At 37.9% G+C, this 12,234-nt stretch overlaps 1 protein-coding gene across 7 annotated transcripts in view; it reads right to left on the reverse strand.

Moving 5' to 3' along the window:
• Window positions 1-683: 683 nt before the first annotated feature.
• Dlg2 (discs, large homolog 2 (Drosophila)) overlaps window positions 684-12,234 on the reverse strand; it is a 1,447,312-nt gene continuing 1,435,761 nt past the window's right edge. For 3 of the 7 annotated variants that reach the window (XM_013013988.1, XM_013013987.1, XM_013013990.1), the window contains 3 exons: window positions 9,303-9,412; window positions 3,124-3,215; window positions 954-1,534 (listed from right to left, as the gene is read on the reverse strand). In XM_013013988.1, the coding sequence (XP_012869442.1) occupies window positions 1,428-1,534; window positions 3,124-3,215; window positions 9,303-9,412 (309 nt within the window). In that variant the 3' untranslated portion in view covers window positions 954-1,427. Of the gene's footprint in view, window positions 1,535-3,123; window positions 3,216-9,302; window positions 9,413-12,234 lie in introns of all 7 variants that reach the window. The other 4 variants (XM_013013989.1, XM_013013985.1, XM_013013991.1 and 1 more) reach the window with 3 other exon arrangements.

Consider the following 12,234-nt stretch of genomic DNA (forward strand, 5'->3'; position numbering starts at 1 on the left):
TGGTTGAGTTCAAAGTCATAAATCACCTTTGCCAGTGGTTCTGTCTCTTTGCCCTATGTTTCAAAACAAACAAATAATCCTGCACTTCTCATCACCCCCTGCCCCTAACCAGATGCTTCTCCTCTCTTCCTCAAAGAAATAGTGCATCCTTCGGACAGATCTCCCCATGTAATATGAACTTCAGCTGTTATAAGACTTAATCACTCTGTGAAACAATAAAAGAATAATTCCATTGACTCATGATTGGCCAGAATACTAACTGGCCCTTTAAGAATTGTATGCAAGTGACTAGGAACAAAGTTATTCCACTATTTTCATGGTAGGCCCGGGTTATTTTACTAAAGAAAAGCAAAAGGTCCTTGTAGGTCCTTTGCATGAGTTTGTCTCTAAAAAGCCATCAGCTGGAAAAACTGGACATTTGGTATTAACAAATGTCCTCCAAAAATGTCCACTCATTAAGGGATATGCTCCATAAATGTGTATCACTAGTGCGCAAGAGAGACCATGGGAGGTAAGTGAGGGAGAAGTCTTCGTCAGACTCAGAAAGAACTCGGTGCTCTGAATGAATCATTGGCAACAAAAGGGAGAGTGCAACTTTCAGTTCTTGAATTTGATCCTCTGATAGTGCATACATTTAGTCTTTCAATTAGTCTTTACAAAATATTTCACAAAACTTCTTTTGTAACCTATAGAAATTTGTTTCTATACATTTAATATATTTTTATTGTATAAATTATTCTCATCTTTAGTGCTGTCTTTCAGCTTATAAATGGCAAAATAGACAATCAACAATCATAAAGCTAATCCCAGGTGAATCCCCTCTTCTCGGTGAGGTTACACTTCGGAATTTTATGCAATGCTCGTCTTTGCAGATGTCAGTCAAAGAAACTGTACAAATTAGCTTTCCCTGATAGCACATCATTTCCAAAGGGACTCCTTGCTTTTTTTCCCCTTCTTTATCTCTTTTGCTTGTTAAGAACTCAAAAGATGTGCATAGTTATAAAATTCGAAGTGTACTCATTACAGATGTGGGTAATGGGAAGGTTGGTGAGGTTCGAGTGCTGGCAACTTTTCTTTAAAGCAAAAAAAACACAGAGAGCTCAGCAGCTAAATCAGCTCTGGACATCTGCTGGGGTGAGGAGGTTTCCCATCTCTTGGGCAGAAAGCCCATCAGAGGTTCATCCCTACACCTGGTACTTTGAACAAACCAAAGCCTTCCTGCATACTGCAATGTCTTTTCTGTCCCACCCTTTGGCCCCTCCGTTTCCTTCATGGCTTCGCACAGTTTGTGTTGTACATTCATAAGAATTCACATTGACTGCAAAAACATAAATGCAACAAAAACATAAAAGCCTCCAAGTAGTATATTATATATATTTTGTTCTTCTAAATGTTCTTCTGTTGTTATCAGAGGCGTAGTAGCTAATTTATAACTTCTCCTTTGAGGGAATCCAGATGAAAGGCCCAGATTGTTCTTCAATAACAAGCTTGCATTGGTTATATATATCTTCTAGGGTGTCTCCTTGGACAATAGCTGTAACAGAAGCGAACATACCTAGAATTAGGGATCATTGCTGGGCGGGGGGTTGGTGAGGAACAATCACCACTCATATAACAGAAGCTCAAATCAGTAGCAGACAGCTCATCATCAGGAAATTTATGATGTCTTTAGTAAGAAAAAGCAGAATATTCCCAGAAACACATCACACTAATGATGAAAATTCTTTCAATACATGACCTAGATCAGTTATAAGTATATCACAATTTTCATACTTGCTACATTTGTTTGGCGTCCTGATTGTGAATTGTTCATATATTTAGCAAATATTTTATGGGTTCCTACTCAGAGCCAGGCACTGTAGTAAAGCAATGACTAATGTTCAGAAAAAAAATGAGCCTTATAGTCTCCATACCTTACTTACTTTGGAGGAGATGAAAATTCAGGGATTTTAGACACAGGAAATAATAAGGATTTTGGAGAAAACTTTAATCCCACCACTTTTAATGGGAAACCATGTGTATTCTCTTTAGTAATCTGGTAAATTCAGATTCTTCCTACATAGGGCAATTTTATATAGAGGGTACCCCATAAACTATAATAGTCAATTAGTCAAAATGCCAGGTTGTTCTAACCTACCTTGTAGGATAAATCCCTAAAATATATCAATACTCTCCATATGACACTAAGAATTCAAAATAAGTTGCTATTGAAACAGAGATTAGATCTTCAAAAATATTTTCAGAGTATATTAATTATAATATTTCTGAATACAAACTACTGGTCAAAATGATTTTATTTTCTGAACTCATATTTTAGTTATTGATAGAAACATCACTTAATATTAACCTATGAAAAATATTTGTGAACCACCATGCCTGATGTTCTGTCTTCTGAATAAGACAAAACAATTAAAACATTAATTTAGTTGTAAGGTAAATTCTTCCAACTCTAATTCTTTGGATTGAATCAGTGTTCCATAAAAGCATTATAAGAACAGAGAACTTGGGATACCTAGAAGAAATTCTTTCTTGATTCCCCATATTTCATGTTTCCAAAGACATATTTAGAGTTGTTTAAGTTTTGCACTGAGTCTTGGCACAGAATTAATGGAAACATGGGAAAGATTTCCAGGTGCACTGTTCAAGAGCTACTGGAATGGGAGGCAGAACTACAGAATATCCAGATAGAACGGAAGACCTGAGATTACTCTTCAAGATGAACTTTTTTGGGGTGGGATGATAGCTCAGTGATAGTGCTTCCTTAGTGCACACTCAGGTCCTGGATTAGATACCTAGCATTATAAACATCAAAACCAAGGCCTAAAGAGTAATTGCTTCAACACTGCCTGTTTTGAGCACAAAATGTTTCTTTTTCAAACATTTTCTGGTGTCATTGGGAAGACAGTTTAGGTGTCAATTTTCTAAAGTCTCCTTAGTAGCAGGATATAGCTCAGGGGCCATCTGCCACTCATATTGTAAGTGTCACTTAATATTTTAAGTGCAGTATTGAGGATTCACAGCAGGAAGATTTTCAGATCCTGTTATACCAGGGCTAGAACCATCTATAAGTTAAATTATATAGTATCTCTCCTTCCTCATGATGCCAGGGTCAGAGGAACTTACCTGTAAAATATTCTCCAAATTCTTGTTCCAGCTTAATTGCTCGATCATAGGTTTTCTTGGCTTGTTCTTCTGTTAGACGCTTGTTCATTTCCCTAGGAAAATGAGGGCCTCATATTAGAACACAAAGGGAATATACCCAACCCTGAGAAGTTCAAGTGCATGGCAAAGAAATAACCCACAAGAAGCAAAGCTTAGTCTCCCTGGTAGCTTTGTTCAGCATTCCTCTTTGAGGAACCAATTTCAGCCCCGAGGCTTTCTGCCAGGGAGCTTTGCTCTCTCATTGGGCAGGCTCTTGGCCCCTCATTGGATAAAGCAGAATCTGTCTTGTAATTTATAGTCACCAGTCCCTGTTCTGTCCCTGCAGTCCCTGGAGTAAGGCTCCAGAGCAGGCTCATTTAAATAAAGTGTTCATGTGCCTCCTGGGACTTTTGCTTCTTCAGAACACACTGTCCTACTTTCTGCATCTGCCTTTCATTCGATACAATTTCAAAATTCTAACTTTTCTTGGCCATCCTTTCTTGGACTTTGTTTTACTATCTTAGCTTCTCCTAAATGTTGGACCTAGAATTAGAGGAAGTCTTCCAGGTGCTCAGAGGCAAACAAGAGCAATGGAGGGAAGGTTTGGCTTGGGTCTTTATGTCTGAGAGAACTAGACTGTTCTTAAGTCTCAACCATACAAAACCTTTTGATTTCTTGCTTCCCTCATCCTTCTAAAGAGCTACTGCGCATCTTCTTGTGTATATGGACACAAGTAGAGAAACACAAAGTGCTTCTAAAGAATTACATGAAATTGGTCAGATTTCCTAGCTATATGTGTCTCTCATATACCAAAAAAGGTATTCTGCAGCGCTTGAAAGCAGGCTTCTGTAAATGCCAAGGCATGTCTGTAACAACAGGAGACTGGAACTTCTGTTTGAATAATCAAAGACAGAGGAAGGAGGAGGACTGAAAAAGGATCAAGATACAGCAGATGTATATTACAATGAAATCGCTTATTTTGTACAATTAGTATATGGAATAAAAAGGAAATGTTAGAAACAAACATTTTCAAATAGGTTAAAATCAAGTAATTTGGTGAAAAAGTAACCCTAGATAGAAGAGCTGTGCACTTAAGAATCTCTAATATGGATATGGGTAACAGGTACGAAGTCAGTTGGTTAGGTGGAATAACTTCTAATGTTAAATAGCACAATAAAATAACTACGGTTGATAAAAATTGAATATTTCAAAATAGGAGGAGGATTTTGAATGTCCCCAACAAAATTAAACTTGTGCAAAGTGACAGTTATGCCAATAACTTTGATCTGATAATTATATTAATGTACTGAAATCATATATGTATTCAATTTCTATGTTCCAGCTATAAATGAGACTATATTTAAAAAACAAGATAATAAGAAATGCTAATGCCTCAATAAGCCAGGCCCAAAGAAACATAGGTGCCATGGTTTCCCTTATTTGCAATATCTAGTATATGTCTGAGTAAAGTAGAACAAGTCAGATAAGGTGATGTTAGGGAAATGAACCCTAAGATATGTATTCAAATGTTTTTTTTTCTTTCATGCGATTATTTCTAACACATTTATAAGATTATTTCTTTGTTGCTTTGTAAGTCCCTCCCCCCACAGTATAACTCCTGCTTTTACTGTATTTGATGTCGGTATAATTTGTGGAGGGGAAGGGGAAAAACAAATCATTTAAATAGGGATACAGGTGGACCCATTGCAACAATGGAGTCAGTATGTACAAGTCAGTATGTCGAAAACGAACCTTATAACTTTGGTGTGTGGGGGGGGGAGCAGGGAGGAGGATGGGAAGGGATGGGAAGGGGAAACAAAGGAGGAGGCTACAATGCTTGATAAGAAATGTACTCATTATCTTGCTCATGTAATTGTAACCCCTCTGTACAGTATTTTCACAATTAAAAAAAAAGAAATGCTAAGGCCTATTCTGTTTTTGTTCTAATATGAGAGTGGGCTATAAAGGAATTATACCCAGGACTACTTTTTCTTTTGGTCAATTTGTCAGCCAGTGGTTTAACTCTGTATAAATATCGATTAATCATTATAAGATTATTAAAGCCAAGCCTAGAAAAATCAATGTAGGGGAGTAATGGAAAAAATGGAATTCAATTACTATCCAATGGTAGGTTTATCCCTTCATGCCTTCCTTCTACATATTAAAAAAGCCCAGGTGAATGCAGAGACGTTTAAGTTGGCTCATCAGGATGCATCACAGGTGCATGTAGAATTTCTCAAAGCATCTCTGCCTTGCACATCCTTTAGGAAGTTAGAGATCCAGAGCTGGAACTCATTTACTTTACAATACATGGAGACTTGAAGCAGGGAAGGGACTTCCCTAAGCTATACATTTAATAGGGTAATGTGCAGTAAGAACTCAGTTATTTTTATAAACCCTATCAAAAGGCTCTCTTTCATAGTCAAGGGTGTAATCATATATAAAGTCTTTCAAAAAGGAAATCTATCTATTTATCTATCTATCTATCTATCTATCTATCTATCTATCTATCTATCTATCTATCTATCTATCTATCTATCTATCTATCTATCTATCTCTCCCCAGACAAGTCAGGCACTGTGGCTTACACCTATAATCTTTGCTACCCAGGAAGTTGAGATCTGCAGATTGGAGTGTGAAGCCAGTCCAGGCAGGAAAGTCTGTGAGACTCTTATCTTCAATTAGCTAGTAAAAATCTATAAAGGGAGGTATGGCTCAAGTGCAGAGCACCAGCCTTGAGCGAAAAAGCCAGGGGACAGCACCCAGGCCCTGAGTTCAAGCCCCAGGACTGGTATGCATGTGCACATGCATGTGTGTGCACACATACACAGAAACAAACCCTAAACTGAAACATTAACTTGCTTTTGGACATAACTGAGAACTGAATTATAAAGTAGGGATTTCCTGAGCTCTGTCTCCAAAAATCCTACGTTTAGAAACTCAGAGTAGATACAGGACATCTTCTGTATCTCTGGTATAAAAGACTAATATAAACTAAGAAGTAACTTCAGAGAAAGGGATGATTTTTCCAGAGAAGGAAAGCAATTTGGTCATTCTTGTTCTTCTTTGACTTGTATGGTCATATTTAATCTGGTTTTATTTTCTCCCAAATTCTTTTTGCCTTTATTGTGGTAGTTACTTACTTTGCATTGTTATCTAATTATGCATTTGTCTTGTCTCCTTGCCTGATCTACCTGTTCTTGAGGGGAAAAAGCCCTGGCTTGTTCCTTAGCATATAGCATGAAGCCTGTCTTGATTATCTGTTGAATAATTGAATAAAGGAAAAATAGAGAGCTAAATAATCATAATTATATAATTACAGGGTTATCCTGATATTATGTAGCAAGATGGCAAGAGGAGATCAAAGGTAGCAGAGGAATGAGATATGCTGTGGGATGGGGTAGAAATCAGGCAGTGGTACAATATTTAAAGAACATCTCTTTCATACATGCCCTCAATTTAATGCTCTCCTGAAGAGTCAGTTACGTGAATCTTAATATGCTCTATGGTTTGTGTGGGTAATGCACTTGAGAAATAATGTGTGTGATGATGTATCAATGCCGAAATGTGACAGCTGCCATGCCTTTGTTCCAGCTGACCGAGTATTCACTCCTTCCTGGGGAATGGGCAATTCATGCCTGCTTTCCTCCTGATGTAAAATCCTCAGAGAACACTGAACCATAAACATGCAGCATTTAGCAAGGTGATCACATTGGTCTGATTGTCATTCTCCCTGCAGTTGAGACTTGTGACCATGGCTACAGCAAATTACGTGAGCTTTGCTGGCCCCAGTGTGTTCGGTAGGGTTAAGTTTCAGCCATCATTAGGTTTAATTTCCCTTAGTGGTAAGTTGCTGTGACAGTGCCCTAAGGGAAACCTAAATAAATCATGGGATAGTTGTGGGAAGAAGGAGACCTTCTCCCTCTGAGCTCCGGATGGAACTGTCACCTACTGTCATGTGGTCACACGTGCCGTTTCTTTTGCTCCCTTGGGTCCTACTTCCCCATGAAGCCATCTATCCCATTGTAGGCTCATCATGTGAAGACTCTTCTATTTCTGAAACCAGCCCTGATGGTGCTATTCCCAAGAGGAAAGGGCCATTTCCCTACTCTTCTTAAACATAATATTTGTTATGTTTAGATTAGAAATCACTTTTACAGAATGGAAATTGGGGTTGCCTAACTCCCTTTTGTGCAATTCCCAACACAATATCCTTTATCAGGAGAGATTTTCACATATGAAATCAGGGTTAGTAACAGTAGTAGCCATTCTTTTTTTTTCTTTCAACTACTAACACATTTTTCCACATGGCAACTATGGAAAGATATTCTTCATAGTATAATTTAATACCTACACTCATTGAACTTAAGGTATTCACTGATTTTCGATTTTATTTCCTTATCTTGGTGAAAAGCCTTGTCTATCTTTTATTTATGTGAATATATTATGCTGTCAAGTTGAATCTCTGGCAATTTCCAGAGGTCAATTATGTATTTAACGGAATTCTCTCAGCTGGCCATTCCAGCTACATCAGTTTGCTTTGATTTTTTATCATCAGAGAGCACATTAGTTTGGGATAATCTCTGAGATTAAATATTTTCTGTTTAATAAGTCTTTCCATAAACACTGTTTTCTGGGGGTATACTTTGTGATTCATTCCTGAACCCCCTCCACATGCTCTTGATGCCCAGATGGAGGCAATAGTTGAGTGAGGTTCTTATATCAGTCACATGTGCACCATTTTCTTGTATTCTATTGGAAGCCATTTATATACTTTATAATGATAAGACTAAATTACTAGTTTTTGAGTACTTACTATATGCCAAAGACTATATGAAGAGCTTTCTATCATGACTTTCTTGCTCAGCCTTCACTCTGTGAGATACTTATTAATGTCTAGTTTAGAGATGAGGACCAATTTTTAGTTAATTTTCCTAGAGTTATATAATTGATCACTGGCAAAGCAACACACCAAACTAGTCTCATTGACTTTCAAGTCCCTACTTGCATCTTTCCTACTCTGCTGTATTACCTATTGTAGCATCACTTTTGTATGAGAGTTGCCTACACCAACTTCATAGTCCAGTCATGAATATGGGCCCAACTTGTTTACTAGTCTTTGAAGCAAGGTATTTTGGATCCTTCAAAATCATGAAAGTCACACACTTTCCCTTGCTCATAAATGTGCCCAGATATCTAGCTAGGGTGTTTCTCTTTCCCCATTTAGGCCTACTAATAGCTATTGGGTTCTGGCTATTCTTAGGGGCATGAGTCTTCAACTGTCTTCCTTCATTTGTAAGTAAAAGGCAGGAGGCTAAACAATAAACACAGCCATTTTAAGATTTGCTACAAAACTTTTCACTGCTCTCATAGACCCATTAACAGCCCTCAAATTCAGCTTGAGAAGATGATGTCAGATTTTCATCCTTCAGGAACCCATGAAAGTAAGAAGTGAAAAGTGAAAATAAGAAAAAGGATGATTTGTTACCCTGTGTACTATATAGTGACCTGTCTGATTATCTGTCCCTTCCTCATCTTGATCACCTGAGGATTGTTTCCTCTTTAGGCCAGTTAGCTTAAGATGGTTGGATCCAGGATGGCTGCCAGAGTAAACAGCAGACATCTAATGTTAATATGTTTCCATGTACATGTGAAATGAAACACTCTCCCGCATCATGACAGGTGACAGTTACCCTCCTGGAAAGACCACAGAAGAGCAAAAAGAGGGTCCCACCTGAATTCTAGGAAAATTGCCACCCATTCTCAGAAAAGATGCTAATATTGGTCCCTTTTATTAGTCTACACCTTCCCTTCATTTCTTCTCCACATCTACAGGCATCTGAACCACCCTCAAGGTTGTGAAGTTGATTTTTGGGTTTATCTCTTACTTTTCCTAGTCTTGATCAAGAATAAAAGTTTCCTACGCTGCTCAGAAACAACAACAAAACCCCAAAAGCTCTTAGTGAAAGTATATCAAATAATGACTGATAGTATAACCCTAGTGGCTTCACATTTTTAATTGTATCTTTTTCTTTAATGCATAAAAATCAAGGGTGGTATTTTGCATTTGCAAGCATTTGTGACTAAGAGTTGTGAACAGTGTTCTGGGGAATGTGCAATGGGGAGTCGGTTGGATGATGGCCTCTAGCGTCTGTACTTACATCAGAGGTTCCAGAGACTTGGGCTTTATGAAAATAGCAATGGGATAGAGCTGGGCAACTTGTAACCGCTTGATGGCATTTCCTGATACATCAAGTATACAGTGTTTGCCCTGGTAGAAAGAGAAGAAAAGATGTAGTTAATTCTGAAAGAATGTCATAATGCAATGAAAACATATGTTTTCAAGGAAGGTATGGAATTGCTGGATTTTTAAAGTTTTTTTTATACTTTTTTATTGTAAAAATACTGTACAGAGGGGTTACAGTTACATGAGCAAGGTAATGAGTATATTTCCTATTGAGCATTGTTGCCTCCTCCTTTGTTTTCTCCCAACCATCCCTTCCCTCCCATCTCCACAACTACCTCCCCTAACTGAAGTTGTAAAGTTCATTTTCAACATAGTGTTTTGTATATCTCATTGTTTCAATGGGTCAACCTGTATCCTTATTTAATCATTTTGTTTTTTTTTCCCTTCCCCTCCCTGAATTAGAGAAGTATATATACAAGATGCAGGGCACCAACATCAAATACAGTGAAATTTCACTGTATTTGTTATATAACCCCTATAACAGTATAGGGGTTATACTGTGAGGGAGGAAGATACAAAGCAACAAAAAAATCACATGGTACATTATAAATACATTAGAAACAATAGCAAGAAAGATAAAAGATATTTACGTCCCCATCTTGGGGTTCATTTTGCTTAGCATCATCTTATCTTGTCATATGTACATAGCTTTTGGCCTTTTCTGCTTGTCCTACACATGTACTAGTTATTGCAAATAAGGGAAACCATGGGACCTATGTTTCTTTGGGCCTGGCTTACTTAATATAATTTTTTCCAAGTCTTTCCATTTCCTAATAAATGGAGCAATGTCATGCTTTCTGATAGAATTCCATTGTATATATATATACCACATTTTTCTTGATCATTCATTCATTCATCTACTGAGGGGCATGTGAGTTGGTTCCACATCTTAGCTATGGTAAATAATGGTGGGATAAACAGTTATGCTGGTAGCATTAGTATGGCCTTGTTTGTGATCGTTTGAGTAAATGCCCCAAAGTGGTATTTCTGGGTCATAGGGGAAGAAAGACAGCCTCTTCAGTAAATGGTGCTGGCAAAATTAGTTATTCACCTATAGAAAATGAAAGCTAGATCCTTATATATCACCCTGCATCAGAATCAACTCCAAATGGATCAAAGACCTCGGAGTCAAAGCAGACACCCTGAAAACATTACAGGAAGGAATAGGAGAAACCCAAGTCTCCTTGGCACAAGCCAAAATTTTCTTAATAGAGACCCGGAAACACAACAAATCAAAGAAAGGTTGGACAAATGGGATTGCATGAAATTTCAGAGCTTCTGCATGGCAAAGGACGTAGCTAGCAAGATCAATAGAAAGCTCACAGATTGGGAGAAGATCTTCACTAGCCAAAAGGATAAGGATAAGGGATAAGGATAAGGGTCTCATAACTAAAATATTCTTGGAATTAAAAAAATTAAATCCCTCAACAACAAATCCTCAAAGAAACAACTGTCCAATAAATAAGTGGGCTAAAGACTTAAAGAGAAACTTCTCTGAAGAGGAAATAAGAATGGCCAACAGACCCATGAAGAAATGCTCAACTTGGGGCTGGGAAGGTGGCTCAGTGGTAGAGTGCTTGCCTTGCATGCCTGATGCCCTGGGTTCAATTCCTCAGCACCACATAAGCAAAACAGAAGAAAGCCGGAAGTGGCGCTGTGGCTCAAGTGGTAGAGCGCTAGCCTTGAGCTGAAGAGCCGAGGGACAGCGCCCAGGCCCAGAGTTCAGGCCCCACGACCGGACCCTCCCCCCCCAAAAATTGAGATTCTACCTTACCCAGTTAGAATGGCTATAAACAAGAACTCTAATAACAACAGATGCTGGAGGGGATGTGGCCAGAAGGGAACCTTACTGCGTTGTTGGTGGGAGTGTAAACTTGTTCAACCACTTTGGAAAGCAGTATGGAGGTTCCTCAAAAGACTCTACATGGATTTCTAAAATTTTAAGAGTACCATCATCCCCAAATCCATGAGATAGGTATTAACATTTGTGTTGTACAAAAGAAGACTAAGGCTTACAAATATTAACTAACTTGCAAAAAAAATATCAGTACTAGACAGAGTCAAACCTAGTTCTCCAACATGACTTAATTGTTAGTTGGAATGTGTAAGACACCTTTTCATCCCACCTTGACCAATGTTAAACTTGGAAGAATGATGATCAGATGAATTTAGAACAATTCCATACCATTTGCCCATTGCTTCTATGTATCCTGCCTTAAAAATATTTCAGTTAATGGAGGACAGACACAAAACAATTATCTTAAATACTATCTGGTTTAATGTTAACAAAAAAAGATTATATTGTAGCACACCTCATTTCACTTGGCTTCTACTGCAGTAAGTGCTCAGAGCAAGGAGCAATTTTATAGTATTTATGGAAAATAGATGCATTTGCCATATCATATTCATCCGCTTGGAGAGAAATGACCTTATTACCCTGTGCCTACAAGGACTTTACATAAGAGGAGAAAAAATTTTATGCTGATAGGAACAGTCAGTAATGGGATCCACGTGAAAATGAACAGAGTCCAGTGAATTCTTAAACTCACGAGAAGCACACTAACAGCCTTTATCACTTAGGCAATAAATGTCAAGTGAGCCATCTGTGAAGTGCTGTTTGTTTATGCACTGGCTAGAACATTTCAAGTTAACGGAAGTAATACATGTTCAAAGGAGAAAACAAATTAATAGTTTTCCAGGGTACTGACTAGAATCAGTATCCACATAGACAATAGAACATCTTTTCAGTATCTTCTCAGACAGTACATTTCTTTTTTGTTATCATATATTAATTGTACATAAAACAGGGCTCAGTGTGTTACTTTCATACATATAGCCTGCCCCTT

This window comes from Dipodomys ordii, unplaced genomic scaffold (assembly GCF_000151885.1).
Source record: "Dipodomys ordii isolate 6190 unplaced genomic scaffold, Dord_2.0 Scaffold22, whole genome shotgun sequence".
Lineage (NCBI taxonomy): Eukaryota > Metazoa > Chordata > Mammalia > Rodentia > Heteromyidae > Dipodomys > Dipodomys ordii.